The sequence below is a fragment of the Equus asinus genome, chromosome 12 (genome assembly GCF_041296235.1).
Source record: "Equus asinus isolate D_3611 breed Donkey chromosome 12, EquAss-T2T_v2, whole genome shotgun sequence".
Taxonomy (NCBI): Eukaryota; Metazoa; Chordata; class Mammalia; order Perissodactyla; family Equidae; genus Equus; species Equus asinus.
In genome coordinates, this window is record NC_091801.1 from 18,315,745 (window position 1) to 18,337,911 (window position 22,167).

The following is a 22,167-nucleotide window of genomic DNA, read 5'->3' on the forward strand; positions in this document are numbered from 1 at the left end:
AGAGAGGTTTCAGGCCAAACAATAATCCATAGTTTAAAAATTCCTTTCTTTAACTCACAAGGCTCTAGTTTAAATGATATTTACTTTTGGTTAACATTTCTTTGCATTTTTTCCTGTAACTCCTTTAAATAGGTATGCATCAATGCAGGGATATTTAATAAATATTAAACACTTTAATGACCATTTACAATAAAACTTGTGCATTTCTGCAAGTAGCTTGATGAGCCATGAACTTCACTAGTGCCAACATTATATAGCATGCTGACACTATTGATCAAATAAATATCTTGGTTACAAACTGTATGAAAAAGTGAAAGAACAAAAAAAACATTAAATCTTTGCTTATAGTTTTTATGTCTGCAAAGTTTGCTAAATCAATAAAATGATCTAAAAAGTTCATCTGACAGTCAGATATATTAGTGATTTACTTCATTGGTTTTCTGATCACCATTTATCATGAAGTAAAGCATCTTCAGAATAAATGGTGGAAATAAAAAATCTGACATGCTTGCCTCTTATATAAACTAAGTATTTGATTTATAAGACACAAACAAACAAACCACTATGGGCTGTCATGTTTTTCCAGTTTCTAATTTATTCAACCTCTGCTCAATATTGATCCTGACAAGCAGAGTGGCCCAAAGATAAATTTATTCACTCCACAGTTTAGTCAGGAACAAGCCAAAAATTATAGATTTTCCCAGGCAGATGATGACAGGCAGTCAGGGGGATGACAAATGGCTGTCTTTAGATTTAGCTAAGACAGTTGGGCCAGACGTTTCCGATAAAGATTGGAGCACGATGGTCAAATACAGGTTCATCAGTAGCCATTAATTGTAAAGACAGCATAGCCAGTGCTGCAGGGGCCCATAAAGGAGCTTAGGCACCAGCCCTGCATGGGAAATAGAATTGGCTCTTCAGTATTTTTCAGCACTCCTCTAAGTGATAGCATGACATGATCATTTATCAAACAGAGACTGTCCAGAAAAGTGTCTGCTCCCTTTAGTAACTTATTGAAGGGCAGGAAAGTGAAAGCATTTTATTAAAGACAGGAAGGCAATGAACAACCAGAGCATATCCAAAGGGTAATCATATTTCAGCACAGGATTAGTTTAGTCTTAAGTAAACATCCACTGGAGGGAATATGTCGAGGGTCATTTATCAAGTGAAGAACAATTAACAAAACTCTACAGGACTCTATATAAATTTAAAGTTATTGTTATTCTCCTTTAACTTTTGGATGATGGGCATCATATTCAACACTGTACAAAAATGAAGTGCACAATCCCTTCCTTAGAGGTTTTTTAGGCTAAGAGAAACACAGTGAAACACTCACATAAAATAAGATGATTGTGGCTACATCAAGCGCTGTTGAACAAATGCTGTGGAGAGGGCATAATCCAGGGCCTAGGACTGAAGGATGAAGTTACAAGTTTTGAAGAGAGCTTTCTTCGAAGCAGTCAACTACTTGTCAGTGGGTCAGAAGCTTATTCTTCCTTACAACAATTTTTGTTCTCTGTTGATCAAAATTAAGAGAAAGGGAATTAGCTGAGGGGTGGTAGGGCAGGCAAAGAAGCAGAAAATTAACACATTTATTACTTACCTGCTTTGTTCCAGGCACTTCATATGCCACTGCAACTAATCCTAGTTATCCTCACTTTATAAACGAGAACACAGACTTGCCTAAGGTCAAACAGTAAGCAGCAATGCCAGGAAGTTCAGAATTGCCTGTATATTTTTTAAACAATTCCTTATATTTTACACATAAAAGTGTTTATTTGGATACCTCAGAGTCTAGCATATTATTTCCAGAACTGGAAATACTTTTACCACTTTATGGAGGAAGATGTTGGTGTCAGGAAGATAAGGGACCTCCAGGTGCTCTGCAGGAGGTCCTGGACACCCAGCTGTCCTCGTAATTATTCCCCAAAGAAAGCATATCTTCAGGTAGATGCAGGCAATTTCTGGATATTCCAAATTTGTTACCACCATGATATGACAGAGTTTTGTGGGGACTTTTAATATGTAGAAGGGAATTGCTGTCAAAGCTTCATGGTAAAAAAGATGATTTTCTGAAATCTAAACAATAAATGCAGTCTTACTATAAACAAATTTTCTAAAAATGGAAAAATGAACTATCTAAGCAACAGTAAACATGGATTGAGGAAAGAATAAGATAGAAAGTACAAATAGGTTAAATAGATATACAAGACTGAAAGGTAGGCATCAAGCTTTGAAGATGAGGAAATGATACAGGGAATAAAAGTATCAGGCAATGCACTGTCAAGTGATTTCAGCTTTGCAATTAAGAACATGTATGATTTAATCTATAACTTATTTCCTAATTTTCCCTTATACCCTATGATAATTTTGGTCTTGGCTTGAGGAAAACAAATGTAAGAAATATAGGAATTTGCCTGCTGCTCTCCTCTGGAATTTTTGTTAATTTTGTAATCCTCACCCCCATATTCTAAAGAATAGCAATCCCCCTAGATATGTACAAGGTCACATACATGGCAGTGCTCTGCAAACCAGAAAGCTCTCCACAGAATTAGTTATCAGCATTTATTACTATTAGCAGCAAAACATCTGCTTTAAAAGAATGCTTTTGCCCTACTGAAGGTATTTTTCCTTTGGGTTTTTTAAAATTTTTTTTTGGTGAGGAAGATTGGCCCTGAGCTAACATCTGCTGCCAATCTTCCTCTATTTTATTTGTAGGATACCGCCACAGCATGGCTTGATGAGCAGTATGCAGGTCTACGCCCAGGTCTGAACCCATGAATCCCCAGCTGCCGAAGCAGAGCACACAAACTTAACCACTACACCACGGGGCCAGCCTCATCCGTTCTTTCTTTCTTACCTATAGCCATTGAATTCTTAAAAATCAATTGAAGGCTACAGAGTAGAAAAAGAGTTTTTGCATTACTTGTTTTGAGTAATTCTTTACAGATTAAATTTATCTAATTTTTAAAATAAAAAACAGAACTTTGGAGACATATATAATAAATACTTAAAGTATATTTCACTTCCATTAAATAGCAGAAATAAAATATACATATTTTAAAAATGAGGAGGGGGAAAAAGCAAGGAAAGGAATGACAGAAAGACAGGCATTAGAGAAAAAGATAGTGACACCAGATGGAAAAAGAAACCCAAATAGGGAGAAAGAGGAGATGAAGATGGAAAACTGAGACAGCTGGTTCTTAAACGCCATTACTATGTTTTTCTCACATTCATTTGTATTGTAGACCATGGAATAACTTAAATATTCCTTGAAATATCAATTAGCTGATTTTCTTGTAAGCTATAAAAACATGCAAATGTTTATGGTATACATAAAACAAAATTGTACCCACAGTACGAATGACAACTAAAAAAGAAATCCTTATGCTCAAAAAAGAAGACAAGGAGGATATATATTAACATATTTAAAAATGTGATCTTTGGGTGATAAGCATGCAAGTGATTTTTTTTCTCCTTCTATTTTCCCCTTTGATTTTTTTCACAGATTTCTAAAATGAATATGCCTTCTTTATAAAATAAAAAGCAACTATATATTTCTTGCAATGCCAATGGACTGATTACTTACTACTCCTTAATTGCCTTAATCTGTAAACTTCCATAAAGTTCACTAAAAATAGGGCATCGTCTGCAGCATGAAGCAGCCAGAGGGGTAAAAGTGTTTTCTGAGCTGCAGGTTGGCTCCATTTAAGGAAGTGTGACAAAGAACTGTTCTGTGGCCCCCAACTCAGGACCTCACTTTTTGCCTCTTTAACTCCGTCTATTACCAGTATAGACTATTTTATCCAAAAAATATTTATTGTACACTTTCTAAGTACCTGGCACTGAGCTAGAACTCCATGAAAAGCAGTAATTACCTTTAAAAACAGTTAAATGACATGAAAGAAATATTGATAATTATGAAATACTTATGCTTTTTCTTCTCTAATTATAGGATCTGGAGTTTTTACTGAACAAGTTGATAAAGCTGTGGAAAATGGATCTAAATGGAAATCCTGTTTGTCTCAGACCAAAATACAGAGACAGACTGATATTGGTGTCCAAATCACTGGGTACACATTTACATTATTTTAATATAATTTTCTTAGAGAAAGAGACTTGGTTAACTTTTTAGTTAATTTATTAGCAAGCCTTCAGACATATAAATATGACATCTGGATCTATGAAAATGGTCAACTTCAAATTGGATATTTTTGAATAAGAGCAAAAGTTAAAACAGAAATAAAGCATGAAAAAATGTGCTGTGCAAAAATAATTAATTAAGGCACCAGATAATTCTCTAAAAAGAAAATGTAGCTGTTACCAACAAAAATGGTTAGTCATAAACACATAGAATTTGGTGACCTTTTGCCAAACTTTCACTGGCACAAATCCTCTGAAGATCCCGAGAGGCTCTTTACCCTCTTGGTTCTGTAGATAAAATTGATCAAGGTTTTCATTGCTTGACACTAATGGTACCCTAAGAACATATAGGAGTCCCTTTAATTTGAAAGGAGAGCAGGATGGGGAGTCCCTTTCTGAGACCTTACAAATAATAACATTCCTGAATATGCACTAAGCTGGGGGAAATGGAGCAAAGCACTTCAATAGAGACCAAGGTACACAGCATCAGAGACAGGCACTGCCCTCTCACAAAGGAGATTTGTAAGAGAATTTACTGTATCAGAACTTCTGTGACATGCTGTACTTAGGTATAAAAACCATTTCAAAGCTCATAACTGTAGTAAACCTTGATTAATCATAATGCTAGTGCAGTGGTTCTCTTAGAGGAGAGAGGGGTGGACAGAGGGCATACCAGAAAAATTCAAGGTGATTTTTCAAAATACTCATGTGAGGGTCACACCCTGCCCCGATTTTACCCCACCAGCCAAGGGTAGGGAACAGAGAATACACAGGGAGAACAGTCATGTATATTTTTAAAAAGCTCTACAGATCATTCTGCTATGCACCCGCCCCAACTCCATCTCCTCACCTCTCTGCCCACCACACACAAGTGTATTCGTCTACTTACCTTAGGAAGCAAAGTAAATACAATTAATGTTTGACGATTAAGAACCTTCTGATGTTCACGGAACCATTTCTGGAAACATTTCTCATGATAGAGTACTGTAGGTAACACTGTAAAAGACGTGGAAATAAGTATACTGATTTCCAAATAAAGAGGATTTATTCAAAGTTTTTTAAAAATCTTTTCTATAACATATTTTATGATTATAAAATTAACACATACTTCTTATAGAGAATGCAGAAAATATAGAAAATAAAATAAATATCATTCATAACCCCACCATAAATCTGCTGTTAACACCTTAGCATACGTCCTTTCAGTCTTTTTCTGTCCATGCATATAGAAAATATGCATACAGGGGCCGGCCCGGTGGTGCAGCGGTGAAGTTCACACGTTCTGCTTCTTGGCGGCCCAGGGTTCACTGGTTCGGATCCCAGGTACGGACATGGCGCTGCTTGGCATGCCATGCTGTAGTAGGCGTCCCACATATAAAGTAGAGGAAGATGGGCACGATGTTAGCTCAGAGCCAGGCTTCCTCAGCAAAAAGAGGAGGACTGGCAGTACTTAACTCAGGGCTAATCTTCCTCAAAAAAAAAAAAAGAAAAGAAAATATGCATACATATAACAAATTCTCTTTGATTTTAGCTTAGCTTATTCTCATTTCCTTCTTTTTCCTAAATGCAAAACCAAAAAACACAGAGGTAAGTGAGGGCCAGGTTTACTGTTGTCCCAGTAAGAAGGACTATGGGAAGCCATTCTATGTCTTGTAACCAATAGAATGAAGTCACCAAATAGAACGAAAATCCACACATTTGGTTTACTGAGCATGAGTGGAAGCAAATTTTGTGTTGACAGCAATTCATTAAAACAACTCTCATAGGTCTCTGATCTTGTATCCCTTACCTGGCTTCCCCTCCTGAACCACTTCTATAACCTAACAACCTCAAATAAGATCTAAAAACAAGATGGAATCAGGTTTACTGAGGCATAGTCTCCTAGTCATTTCTCAGCTCTGTTTGGGACATAAACCTAAGGAAAAAGGGATTATGGTAAGAGACTTGGATTTTTTTCATTTGTTATCTTTACGACAGATGTTTTAAAAATATGATTGATTTACACATATCATATCCAAAAATATATTAAGAAATTATACAATTATTAATAAAACAGATCTGGAAAGATATCAACAAATATAAGTGGTTGGGAAAACTGAGCATAAGAGAATAACCTTTACTGTAAAGTTATAAGTACTAAGATGTTTGATGATAAAACATGTAGCCAATTTCTTAAAATACAATTTGGAGAGTGCTATTACTCAGTTAAAATAAGTATATGAGACAAGATATGGACACAATTTTACTTCTCCAGTTTATGGTTCTAGTTTGTATTTCCAGTCTCATCACTTTATTTTTTACTTTGGGTATAACAGTAATATGGATCATATTTAAGTGGCAATGTTATACTTTCAGTAGTACAATTAACATTTTATCAGGATATTATCATTTTCCCTGTAAGAATATGATCTAAAAAGTTTTACTACATCCTTTCTACATTCTGGGATCCAGAGGAAGACATTATATGGATGATGAGAGAAAATATATATTTAATTTTAAAAACTACTATACAGCAAACTTTGTTAGAAAAGATAGTCTTTTTATTAAATGAAGGCCACCAGTATTCATATGCTTAAAAAGTTAATATAAAATATCATATAATAAGGGAGTAGTTCAATATTTTATAGTTTATCCATATCAGCCATAAAAAGTTGTATTTAAAGAAAGACATGGTAAAATGCTCACAATAAAATATTAAAAAGTAGGATGCAGAATACTCTATAATTCCAATTTTATATAATATACATAAATATTCACACATACATACACAGAAAACAAAACAAGCTAAGAAATATACTAAAGTGTTATCAATGGTTTTCAATGACTACTTCTGGTTGTGAAATACAGGCAATGTTAAGTTTTTTTTTTTTCCAATTTTTTTTGGATTTTCCATATATCTTACAACATACAAAAAGTTATTTGTGTAATTTAGGAAGCTCAATTTTCAAAACTTTTTTAAAGGAACAAAATGTAAAGATAGCTTAAAGCTCACTTCACAGAACCGAGAGGCTAGCTATGTGGGTTGTTCCTATTATTTTATGTCCTAGGATATAATAAGCATTATTTATGTTGTAAGTGCTTTTAAAATATCAAGTTACATATATAAAACTTCTTATTCACTTTAACATAAAATATATTTTGCTTTTTCCTAAGAATAATCATAATATTATTTAAATAAATAGATAATATTTAATTTTTGTTGAGTATGACAAAATTTTGTTTTTAAAAATAACAATATAATTTACATATGGCCCTAAAGGGACCATACATCAAATTGTTTACAATGATTATCTTTGACAGTGATGGGAAGGAGAGGTATGGATAATAATTACGGAGTCTTTTTATGTTTTTTCCATTATGTTCCAGTCGTTCATAATAAAAACATATTCTTTTTGAAGTCAGAAAAAAGTAATTAAAAATAAATAAAAGCTCAACAAAAATACAGAAGTTATGGGGCCGACCCTGTGGCATAGTAGTTAAGTTTGGCACACACTGCTTCGGTGGCCCAGGTTCGGATCCTGGGCATGGGCCTACACTACTTGTCAGCCATGCCGTGGTAGCAACCCACATAGAAAATAGAGAAAGACTGGCACAGATGTTAGCTCAAGACTAATCTTCCTCACCAAAAAAAAAAAAAAAAAGAGGTTGTGTAATAAGGTATTTTAAGAAGAAATTTATTTTAACCTATGATGTAACTTAAATTCATCTGCCCTAAATCAGAAGTATATATATTTTACCTATATATTTATATTTACATATAGTATTTTTTAACATATGTTTTTCTCTAGAATTTCTTGATGGAAAAGAAATTAAAAATATGGAAAGACAATTCCTAATGAATTGGAAAGCATCCAAAGATGCCAGGAAAATCAGCAAGAAAAGGAACAGTAAAAACGAGGAGGCAAGTAACTCATACACAAGTAAGCAGGCTGTTCTTCATTAGCTGACCACTTCTACCAGCAGAGGCAATATTCTACTCAACAAAAAAAGGCAAGAAATAAGGGGTTTTTGTTTAGATTTTTTAAAATTTACTTAGTTGTGCATAAAGATAAACATAATTCCTAGTAAATATTACCTGCAATGTTTATATATGAAAATGGTAGCCACTGTCAACAAAAGCTGTTTTGGTTCATACTGAGTATGACTGTGTCAGTGATGTAAACATAGAGCCAGGAGAGTGGGGGAAAATATGTAATTTTATATCTGGCAAAAGTGCATGATATTCGTTATGTGAATAGTGAAACAACAATCAGCTATGTAAACTGTGCAACCTAAGTCACTAGTATATTGTTTAGCAACAGTACGAAAATCATATTTTTCATCATGATAGAAAATTAAAATGTATCACAACCACATCTGTGGCCTATACTCTGTGGTCTGTCCCTTCTTATGTACACACCACAATACCTGAATGTGTTGATTATAATATGCCTAAGGTTGTGCTACAAAGGACATGCCAACCTCCCTTGCCTAACTAATGCAACTAAACGTAGCTAAATGTAATGTAGAACAATTATCTTTATCATATTAGGGAGCATCCTAAAACTGACTCTTCACAGATTCTATAGTCTCCAACATTGGAATGAGCCCCTTCCTCCATTCCATGAGAGTGTTTGAATGCTAATGGTTTTGTTCCACAGCTAACAGAAGATGGGGGCATAGAAAGAGGTTAAGCCAGGGGAACAGCGAAAGGGAAACTGGAGCAGTATGGTAAGGCTTTATGCTTGGATAGCCTATCCTAGGAGCTCTGTCACTCTAGGACAAGCAGGTTGGGGTGAGGAGGAGCAGAGGTGGAAAGGCATGGAGTTCTGAGGATTCTGCCATATCGTATCCACTGAATACGAACTGTGGAAAATCATTTTGAAGAACGGGACTTTGTGAGCTGACAGTATACCCATGAGTGATACTGTGTTGGAAAGGTGAATTTCTCAACACCTGAAACCTGTAAAATGGACAGAAGGCATTTCTCCTCCTGTGTTTATCCCTGGCTGGCTGCAAAGGGTAGAACTAAACCCAGGGTAAAAATTCCAATATTTTACATATTTTCAGTATTACATCAAAGATGCCAAAGTACCTTGTTAATACTGAAGTACTCATAGAATTCAACACCAGCCCTCACCCAAAAATTGAGCCTATTCTAAACATAAGGTAGTTTCCTTTGTCTTAATAGATTTCAGAAATTCTTCTTAATTCAGGGACAATTAGACCAATTAATTTTTAATTTTTCCAGTGAAATTCAACAAAATAATAATTATAATTGCCTTAAAGTTTACAATTTTTAAAAATTACACTATTTCATTTTCTCAATAAAATCCTTATTAATCTCTTTATAATCTAGTGTGATTCCAACTAATTAACAAAAACAATCTGTAAAGCCATACAGATTACTAACAACAAACTATCTGAAAAGGAAATTAGGAAAACAATCGCATTTACAATAGCACCAAAAAGAATAAAATATCTAGGAATAAACTTAACTAAGGAGGTAAAAGAATTTTATATTGAAAACTACAAAACAGTGATGAAAGAAATTAAAACACCAACGAATGGAAAGACATCATGTGTTCATGGATTTGAAGAATTAATATTGGTAAAATGTCCATAATACCCAAAGTGACCTACAGATTCAATGTAATCCCTTTCAAAATCCCAATGGCATTTTTCACAGAAATAGAAAAAACAACTCTAAAATTCATATGGAACTACAAAACACCATAAATAGCCAAATCAACTTTGAGAAGAAAGAACAAAGCTGGAGGGAGGCATCACACTTCCTGATTTCAAAGCATATTACAAAGCTATGGCAAACAAACAACACAGTACCAGAGCCGGCCCTGGGGGGGGCGTAGTGGTTAAGTTTGTGAGCTCCACTTCCGTGGCACGAGGTTTGCTGGTTCAGATCCTGGGCAGGGACACAGCACCACTCATCAAGCCATGCTGTGGTGGCATCCCACATAGAGGAACTAGAAGGACTCACAACTAGGGTAGACAACTATGTACTTTGGCTTTGGGGAGGGACAAAAAAAGGAAGATTGGCAACAGATGTTAGCTCAGGGCCAATCTTCCTCAAAAAAAAAAAAAATATATATATGGTACTGGCATAAGATAGACATACAGACTAATGGAACAGAATAGAGAGGTCAAAAATAAATCCACACATAAATGGTACTAACTGATCTTCAACAAGGTGCCAAGAATACACAATGGAGAAAGGATTGTCTCTTTAACAAATGTTCTTGGGAAAACTGGATTCCATGTGCAAAAGAATCAGATTGGACCCTTATCTTACAACATACACAAAAATCAACTCAAAATGGATTGAAGGCTTGAACATAAGACCCAAAACTCCTAGAAGAAAACATAGGCGAAAAGCTTCATAACATTGGTTTTGGCAATGATTTCATGGATATGTCATCAAAAGCATAGGCAAAAAAACAAAAGTAAACAAGTGGGTCTACATCAAACTAAAAAGCTTCTGCACAGCAAAGGAAACAATCAACAAAGTGAAAAGACAACCTACAGAATGGGAGAAAATATTTGCAAACCATATATCTGATAAGGGGTTAAGCTCCAAAATAGTAACAACTCAATAGTAAAAAATCCTAATAACTGGATTAAAACATTGGCTAGAGACTTAGACATATCTCCAAAGAAGATATACAGATGGCCAACAGGTATATGAAAAAACGCTCAACACCCTAATCATCAGGGAAATGCAAATCAAAACCACAATGAGATATCCCATCATACTGGTCAAGATGGCTATTACCAAAAGAACAAAAGACAAGAAGTGTTGATGAGGAAGTGGAGAAATTGGAACCCTCACGCACTGTTGGTGGGAATGCAAAATGGTGCTGCCACTATGGAAAAACAATATGGCAGTGCCTCAAAAAATTAAAAATAGAACTACCATATGATCCAGCAATCCCACTTCTGGGTATTTATCAAAAGAACTGAAATCAGGATCTCAAAGATAGAGACTCCTATGTTGATGCAGTACTAGTCACAATAGCCAAGAAGTAGAAACAACCTAAATGTCCACTGACAGATGAATGGATAAAGAAAATGTAGTAAATACTCACAGTAGAATAATATTCAGCCTTAAAGAAAGAATGAAATTCTTCAATAGGTGACAACATGGATGAACTTTGAAGCATTATGCTAAATGAAATAAGGTAGTCAAAGAAAGACAAATACTGCATGATTCCACTTATACGAGGTATCTAAAATAGTCAAATTCATAGAATCAGAGTGGAATGATGGTTGAAGGGGCTGGGGGAAGGAGGAAATGGGAAGTTACTAATCAACAAGCATAAAGTTTCAGTCAAGCAAGATGAATAAGCTCTAGAGATCTACTGTACAAAGTTGTACCTATAGGCAACCATAGTCTATTGAACAGTCAGAAATTTGTTAACAGGGTAGATATCGTGTTAAGTGTTCTTACCACAATATTTTTTAAAAGTCATATAGAATGTTATAGTATGGAAGCATCATTTCATACCTTGTTGTAGTTACCATTATGATAAGCATTAACAATTTAAAATGGAAAGCACTCCAGTCTAGAAGGGAAAGAAGAAGAGACATGGAAAGAAGAGAGCTAATATTTACTGTACCAAACATTTCAGATATTTATACATGTTATTGCATTTAATCATTACAATCTGTGGGGCAGATAATTATTATATCCATTTTGCAGATGAGAAAGCTGAGTTTTAGAAAGGTGAAATAACTTGTCTAAGGTCACAACAATAGCAGGCAGCACAGTGATTAATCAAAGTTATCTAACTTCATGAAACACTTTGGCTTCTAGTGACCACTCTAGCGATGACTGGCTGAATTGTGCTTGGCTATAAGGACAATAATGTCTTCTCTACTTAGAAAGTCACTTTGGTTTGGTGGGAATTTAGGAAAATCTGCACATGTATAAATATGTGATATGAAAATTTTTATAAATAAAAAAGAATTAGGGAGAAAAATTGGACAATATATTATGAAAGAACTTTGAAAATTTAAAAGTATTCAAATAAACATGATTTACTGTATTGAAAAATAGATTCTAATGTCAATTAGAAAATTATCTGAGTGTTTCTCAGGAGTACTTAGTTGTTCTCCCTTGGCTACTTGTAGACACCCTTCTCCCTCTCCTGCACATTTGCCATCCCCATCCAAACAAATGGCACAGTTCTGAGTCTCTCAGGCTTAAAACGAGTGACATCCCTGGAATACACATATATAACATGCAATAACTCTATCCTTAGGCATGTGGCCAATAACATACACTATGGTCTTTATGCAAAGACTCTGTTATTACTGCTCAAGAGAAATGGAAAGCACGAATTAAAGTCCAGAAAATATATAATGTATTTTTTAAATCTACAATACATCTTCCAGGTTTTTAGAAGAGGTAACAGGAACCTTTTAAAGATACCTCTGTATAACCAAATACATTGTTAAGTGAACAGCAATTCTTAGGAAGATAGTAATTTTTGTATTTCCTAACCTTTCACATATTTCTGATAGCCCTGTAAATTTGGACCTCTTATTGGGGATTATGGTAAGATTACAGAGATTACAACTTCAGACTTCAAGAATCTTATAACAAAAAATCTTGTCCTGGGGCCAGTCTGGTGGCATAGTGGTTAAGTTCACGCATCCTGCTCCGGTGGCCTGGGGTTCGCTGGTTTGGATCCTGGGCATGGATACACATCGCTCATCAAGCCATGCTCTTGCAGCATCCGACATACAAAATAGAGAAAGACTGGCACAGATATGTTAGCTCAGGGACAATCTTCCTCACCAAAAACAAAACAAAAAAATCTTGTCCTAAATATAGGCACATAACTATATAATTCAAAACTGAAAAAAATCAAACACTTTAACAAAATCCAAAACATATTCATATCTTTTAGCATTTATTTTTGTAGTGCTTCAATGGAAACATTTATTGAGCACCTTGAACGTGCCCAGGACTATGCTAAGCATTGGGAATCAGAGGTGAATAAGGCAGTCCCCACTGCTGGAAAGGGAGGAGGATCTGTAAACAGGGAAATAACATGAAATGTTAAGTGCTGAAATAAAGGTATGAACATATTCCAAAAACTATACCTGACTAATCTACTCCCTAAAGGTTAAACACTCTGAAAAAATAAACTCAGAAGAGCAAAATTCAAGGGCAGTTAACATTTATATTAATATTGGTGTACCCATTTGACTCTGAGAGTTGACCGTAAACTTTCCTGTGTAGGTTTTTATATATGAAAGTCTGTGCAATTTTATCTTGGAATATTAATTTTTATTGGTTTTACTGTGGCTCTATTTAATATTACTTAATTCTATTTCATAAAATATAATTTTAGATAGTCCAATTTTGTTATCTGCCATGTTTACAATTTAGTTATTTCACTTCAAAGCAGAATGCTTTTAATTCTTTGCATGCTACAGGTAACTTTGAAACAATGCATCACATAGTTCCTGTTTATTACCCACAGACAAATATGACAAAACCAGTCTTTTTCTCTGCTATACAGAGATATCTTGCAAATGGAAATCCATCTCCAGAAAGCTCCCAAGAAGATAACCCTAAAATTACTGATGAGATGGGATAGGTTCTTTCAAATATGTATGAAATTTATCTTTTTTAGAGGATGGGACACCCTCACTGTCAACAGCAGAGGAAGAGAGGCCCTCTAGCTGTTTCTTAGTTCTCTGTTCTCAATTCTTCTTGGCCCAGTGCATCCCCCTCCCCCCGAAAAAAAAGCTGATTGTTGGTCTGCCCAAAAAGTCATAAAGTTGTGGTGAAAGAGTTGATTCCAGAAGAGCTGGGAGTCATAAACTAGATACACCCACTGACATAGGGCAGGTGACTCAGGAAATTCCAGAAGAGCAAGTAAAGATATCTAAATGAGCAAGGATCATATCAAAGGAGCCTGAGGCCCTGTTGATGACAGGTGGTCCACTAGTGAGTGGATGACTATAACAAGGGCATCTAGGGGCAGAAAGGAGGAGAAGCCCAGAACACTACAGAGGTAGGCTACTTTCACCACTTCTCTAAACGAAAGGTTCTTAATCTGGCATCCCTGAAGGAAACATTAGAAGTTTCATTAGCATCTCAAAAGGGTTTATGATCAAAAAATAGTTTAAGAATCACTATTCTATGGGCTGGCCCCATGGCCTAGTGGTAAAGTTCGGTGTGCTCCACTTCAGCAGCCTGGGTTCAGTTTCCAGGCAAAGACCTATACCACTTGTTGACGGCCATGCTGTGGTGGCAACCCACAAACGAAATAGAGGAAGACTGGCACAGATTTAGCTCAGAGCAGATGTTCCTCAGCAGAAAAAAAAAGAATCACTATTCTAAACTTTGAATAGACTCATAATTTAGCTCCATATGAATCAGCTAAATCATCAGTCTCCTGATGAGAAGAAAATTGATTTTTTGGTTTTAAAAGATGATATTGCTTCAATGTAAAGATAAATCATACTAGAAAATAACTTCATTTATTCATGAAACTAATAGGCACCTGATATATGCTGGACAATACTGAACATAAAAACTCAAATGAGATAGTCCTGATCTCAAAGACCTTGCAACAAACTAGTTGGAGAGTCAAATATAATTACTATATAGTGTGATAAGCGCTCTGGGCATTATAACCAGACCCTAACACATCCAATAAATTATACATTAAACTTTTTTTCATTTATAATCAATACAATGATTGCTATATTGATCTTTCCAATCATATCATAGTAGTCATTACAATATAAAGAAGGGCAATAGCATATTTCATTGAGAAAGTAATCAGAGCCAGTGAACACACTTTGGAATAGATTTCCTTTTTCCAGAACTGCCTGCTGAAGGTGGGTTTGTCATGAGGCCCTCTTTGCAGGATCCAATCAAGGGATGGTGACTTAGGATTCCTTAATGGAGCTCACCAGAAGGAGACCCATGAACAACACTGCTGCACTGTGCCACCCATTCCATAAAGAGTGGCTTAGGGTTGCCAGGATGGAGGCTTAAGGGAGAGAGGGTCCTGAGAGTCTGGAAAATGTTTCGTTTGGAGAAAGGAGAAAGGCTATGTAGGGAGTCCTAGTTTCAGTCTTGCCTCCTTTCCATTCACACATAAAAAACAGAAGCTGTGTGAGAGTTTGCTTTACTTTATAATTTTTATTTTAAGCCTATTGTCATTACCATCAAAACCTTAGCCAGTTTGTCCACAGCACCCCGATAGTTTCTTAAAAATTTACACAACTGGTGTCAATTCCACAACAGTGTTCTTGAGTTTTGTTTCTTTGCCAAGCATTTTGAAAGGTCTTGATAGTATATCATCAAGGTAGAAAATAAAACAATAAAAATGGATACAGCCTCAGAAAACAATATTGGTAAATTCTATACATTGCCACATACGCTAAGATCAGTTGTGAGCTGTGACACATACCACATATTCTACAGCACCAAGCAAAGCTCTAATCACTAGGACAGCACTGAAGAAACAACAACAAAAAATCACTCTATCCTCATTTTCCTAACTACGCACACTAAATACAAAGTTAAATACATTTTTAATTACTACATACTGCAAAGACAGGCTACCTCAAAAGAAGCCAGCAGAATAGAGGGGTTCCTGTGAGAAGAATATAAAGAATGTCCTGCTTTTGCCACTGTCAGTGAAGTTGATTATGTTCAATCTTGAGTCTTCAGTTTTATAATGTGAAAAATTACATAAATATTTTGTTTTAAATGTTTTTTATTTCCTCAGGTAACATTTTTACAGAGGGCATGCCAAAATATCACCTTGGTATTGCAAAAGATTTGTCTTCTTAAATGGGGATATCAGTTCCACCTCTCTTTAATAAAAGATGACCAAATATATTATGGAATTTCATTAAGCTCTTGATGTAGATTTTTAGGGTGTGCCCACTTCTAACATTTTACTAATTTAGCATAAAGCTAAGAGATAATGAGAATAAAGCTAGAAAGTCAGTAAAGAATTAAAAACAAAATATCCAGCCCAAACACAAAGAACAGATTCTTGGTTTCTAAATGTCTGATTAAAGCAACTCCTTCCCTTACTTCAAGGGGAAGAATGAGCTGGCATCAGCAGACCAGTCCCCTGTAGTCTACATTTAATATGCGAGGTGGGGAACCTGCTCAGAGGTGGAAAGGAGCTTAGAGTGCTTCTTCTAAAATGCTAAAAGTATGTGCCCCACACTCCTTTAAGGTTCTGCACGTTGGGAGCTGTGCCTGTATCCTATGTGGAACACAGTGAAGCAACATCTGTCCAATGACAGGGGAACATTTTCCACCTCCTTTATAAAAGCATACAGTCTGTACTCATGTATATTTACACAAGCCTGCCCTTCCCTACAGGGAGGAAAAAGTCAGACTCATTGACGTTGTTTTTGACCCTCAAACTGAACCTGATACTATCAATGTACACTTTAATTAAAGATTAGTTTGAAACTATTTTTTATTTAAAGGCTGATTCTGAACAAATGCCTTCACTGTTCAATTAAAAACAATATGGTATTAAACAGGAAAATGTACACATTATTGCTTCTTTCTGTGTTTGTCACAGTAAATACTTCTGACAGATGTTTCCTCTCTTTTCAAACATGCTAGGAGGTGCTTGAGCTTTAGTAATTTTAAAAGACATTAAATGCATTTATATATTGTAAATAAGATCCACAGAGAATACTGTACAACACTGTACAATGAAAAAAGGAAATTGTTACTTGATTATTTAACTATCTTTCAAGCCTAAGCACTGTCAATAGAATCAATCCATCTCTTTTGTTAATGTCAAAATAACTTCTAGCTGGGTTAGAATGCCCTTAGTTTCAGATAATTGAGGAATATGAATCTCTGGAACCTAAAATTCACAGGAAATGTTCACTGTATGTTATTTATTTATAAAATACCTACTATCTTTAGTTAGAATATGGAAGCATTAGATTTCTTTGAGATAAAAAGTGAAAGTTAATAACAGTAAAAATAACTTGCTGTCACCACTGTTAAGGTTATGTTTGAACAGTTGTAACAACAACAGATTTCCTATGTGCTTCAACGAGAATTTTTAAAACTTAGATAAACCTTTTAGTCACAAAAGTCGGGGATGGAGGTTGGCCTGGTGGCGTAGCAGTTAAGTTAGCGTGTTCCACTTTGGTGGTACAGGGTTTGCTGGTTCGGATCCTGAGCACAGACCTACGCACCGTTTATCAAAGCCATGCTGTGGCAGGCGTCCCACATATAAAGTAGAGGAAGATGGGCACAGATGTTAGCTCACGGCCAATCTTCCTCAGCAAAAAAGAGGAGGATTGGCAGCAGATGTTAGCTCAGAGCTAATCTTCCTCAAAACAAAAACAAACACAAAACTCTGGGATGATCTTATATTAACTCATTTGCATAGCTCTAAATGCCTTTAATTTTGCTTTGTTAAACCTAACCTCTAATTAATTTTATATGCAAAATAAACTTATATGTATCAGTAATGTAGGTATAATACTAACATTTTTATTTGCAGTTCCAAAGAACCCTTGTGAAATTAGGATACCCTCCCTTCAAAACCAAGTAATAGTTGTAAGCAACATAACATGTTTTTAGAACAGTCTAAGCTAGCTTTTGTGACCTCTAGTCTCAACTATTAATGGCTTACTCTGTGAACAAGAGTTATGTAAGATCTAATTTAAAAGAATTATGTTAGGTATTTTCCATTTTAAAATGTCTACTTTCGGGGCTGGCCCTGTGGTGTAGTGGTTAAGTTCAGCACACTCTGCTTCGGCAGCCTGGGTTCATGGGTTCGGATCCCAGGTGCAAACCTACACCACTTGTCAGCCATGCTGTGGCAGTGACCCACATATAAAGTGGAGGAAGACTGGCACAGACTTTAGCTCAGGGCTAATCTTCCTCACGAGAAAAAAGTCTACTTTGAAAGTTGAATCTTCATTACCCAAATTTTTTTCAGCTTTTTTTTGCTGAGGAAGATTTGTCCTGAGCTAAATCTGTTGCCAGTCTTCCCCTTTTTATTGTTTGCTTGAGGAAGATTCACCCTGAGCTAACATCTGTGCCAGTCTTCCTCTGTTTTGTCTGTGGGTTGCCAACACGTAGTGTAGGTCTGCACCCCAGAACCAAACCCAGGCCTCTGAAGCAGAGCAGACCAAACTTAACCAGTAGGTCATGAGGCCAACCCCAACCAAACAAATTTTTAAAAAACAGTAGAACCCTTTGAGATAAGAACACTATCAGATCCATTTTATGGATGAGGAAAATGAGCATTGGAGAGGCCCAGTCAGAGTGGCCCAAAGTCACGCGGTTGCCATGAGACAGAGCTTGGACTTGAATCAGGTCATTGACTCCAAAGTCAAGCTCTCAACTCTTCTCCAAGGAGGTCTCAAAAACCCCTTCAGGCATAGCTAAAGTAAGTGAGGGAAGCAAGTGAGAATGTGATTGAGGTGAAGTGGAGAGCACATGTCCAACTAAAAGCAACTACAGCTATGCAGCTCCAAAACAGTGTAGCCAGGCAGACATGCTGAACTAGAGAAATCAGACTAGCTGGCAAGTGAGATATCTAGATTGTGAAATCACCTGATTTTAAAACATTGGAACAATTTCTTTTTCTTAAAAAAATATCTATTAAAATGGATAGAAAGAAAAAATCTGGTAATGCTAGCAAGGATATGGAGTAATTGGAACTCTTATGCACTACTGGTGGGAATGCAAAAATAGTACAGCCGCTTTGGAAAATAGTCTGACCTAATTTTATAAAGTTAAACATATTCTTACCACTTCTAGCAGTCCCAGTCCTAGGAATCTTCCCAAGAAACGAAAACCTATACTCACACAAAAATCTGTACCCAAATATTTACAGTGCTTTATTCACAATCACCAAAAACTGGAAGCCCCAAAGGTGTCTCAACTGGGGAATGGATTAACAAAGTGTACTACATCCATACAATGGAATACTACTCACCAATAAAAAGGAATGAACTAGTGATACACGAAACATGAATGGATCCCATAAGAATTATGCTAAACACAAGAAGCCAGGCTTAAAGGCTGCACACTGGATGATTCTATGGTATTCTGGCAAAGGCAAAACTATAGAGACAGAAAACATCAGTAGTTGCCAAGGACTAGAGGTTGACTACAAAAGGTCAGCACAAGGGAATTTTGGGAGGTGATGAAATGTTGCATATCTTTATTGTGGTAGTGGTTACCTGACTGAATATGTTTATCAAAACTTGCCGAACTGTATACTCAAAAAAGTGAATTTAACTATGTAAATTATACCTTAATTTAAACAATGAAAGAAACAGGTGAAAGGTGAAAAAAACCTACCAATTATATAAAACCTACTTTTATATATATATATATAAAACAAATATTTTCTTCACTGATATGTGTGGTCATTTTCCATAATAAAGATGAGTTAAGATGAAAAATTATTTGACATATTTAGAAAAAAGACAAGTATAATTTTAAGACCTGCACCGCACTCAGTAAAATAAAATCTACAGTACTCTAAAGCCATATACTTTCTGGAAGACTAGAAAAGAACTCCAAAGACTGATACATTATGAAAATACTATTTGGATTGTTAATAGGGAGTTAAGTTAAAGTAAGCTCTTTATTAAGATAATAGATACAAAAAATGTTTTGCAAATTATGAGGAACTCTACAAATATTACGTAGAATAGTATGGTAAAGAGCACAAGTGTTAGGCTGAATCTGCCTGGCTTGAATCCTGTCTCTGCCACTTAGTAGCTGTGTGACGTTGGACAAGTTACTTAATTCCTCTAATCTTTATTTTCACAAATGTAAAATGCTCAAAAGGTTTTTGTAAAGACTGAAGAAGAAACACTGCTTTTCCATAAAGCACTTAGCACATATAAAGGGTTAAATAAGGTAATAATTTATGTGATTATGAAAATCTTAAGATTTTCTTCTTCTATTTTGAATTTAACTGCAAATACTGGTTTCTTGCAGGAACTGGGACTACTCTAGATTCATCAGAGGATTCAGAGAGGCTGCTTGGAGAGGCAGCAGATAGGACAAGGGGGTGGCTGGCGGTGGTGGGTCTTGTTACATCAGTCCCTTCTTTCCAACCTGACTGCTGGGCACCACAGCTGGCCACGGGCCGGCCCCCGTTAGCAGGGAAGAGCCTCTGTGGCTTCCCTACCTCCACCCCGCCTCCCCCAGCAACAGCAGACTCTAGAGGGCGAGGCTACAGTGAGGCGCGTGAGACGCCACGGGTGCAAAATTTAAGGCGCCTTAGGCACCTAATTTGCCTCGTTCTAGTCCTGGCCCACCTTCTCTTCGATATTCTTATTTCCACACCTCTCTCAACTCACGGATTTTCCACATTCTTCCCTATCCCAGGGGGAAAACCTTTATGTTTCTGCTTCCTTTAAAACCTGGGAAGATTCACACAGTTTGGTGACTAATCATTAGCCTTTACTACTGTTTATTGTGTCCTAGATTCTATATGTTTGCTACCTGTTTTGGATAACTTTCATTTTTGAAATAACTTAATGCTTTTTTTCCCTCTATTAATACAGGACTCTCTCTCTGAAGGAATCTGAAAGCCTCCATAACCCAAAAGTAAAAGAAAATTTGTAATAAACGAGTAAATTCAGTCTTAAGTGATGTGAAACGTCTGATTTTTTAGCTTTATAGTACTAGGCAACACCATCTTTTGTGTGGTTTTAGCTTTATGCTATCTCATGACACGTATAAGAAAAACTTTTAAGTTCTTGTTTGATTTGCTTCTTTATGGAATCTGAAACACTGATTTCCACTCGCTTTATCCTCATTACATACAACTTACTGGGAAAATAAAGATGAAGATGTGCTTTCTCGTTCACCAAAAGAAAGCAATCCTTTTTGGAACCAATGGCATTTTGGTGCGCTCCTTTCTCAAGTGTAAATCTACTTAGTTGCTGAAGGGGAAGGGAGACGAAAGCCTGAGGATTATTGTGATTCACTAACACACCTACGGTATGGAACGACATTTAAACACAGGGCCACCATTACTATGTGCTACTTGGTAGGTCCAGTTCAAAAATCTACTGTAAACTACGCAATTACGTCGCATACACAAGAGCAGTTTCATCAACGACATTCTAAATTTGATATAGTCTTGACCCCAAAGAAGATTTTAAAACGTCCCGCTCTTCGAATTGCGGGCCCTGCGTCCAGGCTAAGCCGGTTCCGTCGCTGGAAGCTCGCGCGCGCACCCGGACTCGCCCTCTGCCGGCGGCGGCGGGGGCGGCCCGGGGCCCACCAGCGCAAACCACCGCAGGCGACGGAGCCAAATAATGAAACAAAGCGGGGGCCCCGCGGGGCAGCGGAGGCGGCAGGCAGGGTCCCCGGCCGGGGAGAGGCGCCCGCCGTCCCAGGGCCGTTCACTCTGGTTTGGGGCACCTCCCAAAGGAGCACAGACGGTGCGAGCAGCCAAAGGGTGCAGGCCAGCTCGTCCCGGAGTCCCGGGGCGGAGGGGCAGCTGCTTTCAGCGCTGAGGACAGCAGGAAACATTTACCTGGCGGTAGTAAAAGGGCAGTGCTTCGACGCGGCACACTCCGCAGTTCCTCACAAAAATTAAGTCACGCTCAACAAGACGGCAGCGTTCCCGCCTCAGCTCGGGCGCAAGCTGCTGCCAAGAAGGCGACCGAGCTCAGACTGCGCCCGAGGCGGCACGGCGGCAGCAAAGTGAGGTAATTCGGGAGGCCAAGCTGCGGGGTCCCAGAACCAGAACCCCAGCTCCGAGCCGCCGCGGCCGGCAGCCCCGCGGGCGCTCGACGTACTGCGCTCGGAGTCCCGCGCGGGGGTAAACTGGACTAGGGCGGGGGCGGGGCTGGGAGGACGCCCCGCCCCTGGCCCCGCCCACCGGACGGTGTGATTAATGACTCTCCCGCGACGGAGCGGGCGGCATCGCGAGGCCGCAGCCTGGGGCAGCCCCTCCAGTGGGTGCGGACCTGGGCCTGTCCTGCTTGTCGTGCCGAACACCGAGCTTGGCCCGCATCACGCCT

At 37.3% G+C, this 22,167-nt stretch overlaps 1 protein-coding gene and 1 long non-coding RNA gene across 8 annotated transcripts in view; one reads left to right on the top strand and one right to left on the bottom strand.

The window, feature by feature from the left end:
• The window catches only part of PPP1R42 (protein phosphatase 1 regulatory subunit 42), a 43,934-nt gene extending 23,106 nt beyond the window's left edge, over nt 1-20,828 (top strand). For 3 of the 7 annotated variants that reach the window (XM_070481135.1, XM_070481138.1, XM_070481136.1), the window contains 2 exons: nt 3,956-4,073; nt 7,932-8,510. In XM_070481135.1, the coding sequence (XP_070337236.1) occupies nt 3,956-4,073; nt 7,932-8,086 (273 nt within the window). In that variant the 3' untranslated portion in view covers nt 8,087-8,510. Of the gene's footprint in view, nt 1-3,955; nt 4,074-7,931; nt 8,511-13,584; nt 13,898-20,697 lie in introns of those variants that run through there. The other 4 variants (XM_014838501.3, XM_070481139.1, XM_070481137.1 and 1 more) reach the window with 3 other exon arrangements.
• LOC139039889 (uncharacterized) lies at nt 583-21,943 on the bottom strand. The gene is made up of 3 exons (XR_011493168.1): nt 21,678-21,943; nt 5,033-5,139; nt 583-1,516 (listed from the first exon to the last, which is right to left on the bottom strand). It is a non-coding gene; the product is annotated as an uncharacterized lncRNA (long non-coding RNA).
• Nucleotides 21,944-22,167: the final 224 nt, after the last annotated feature.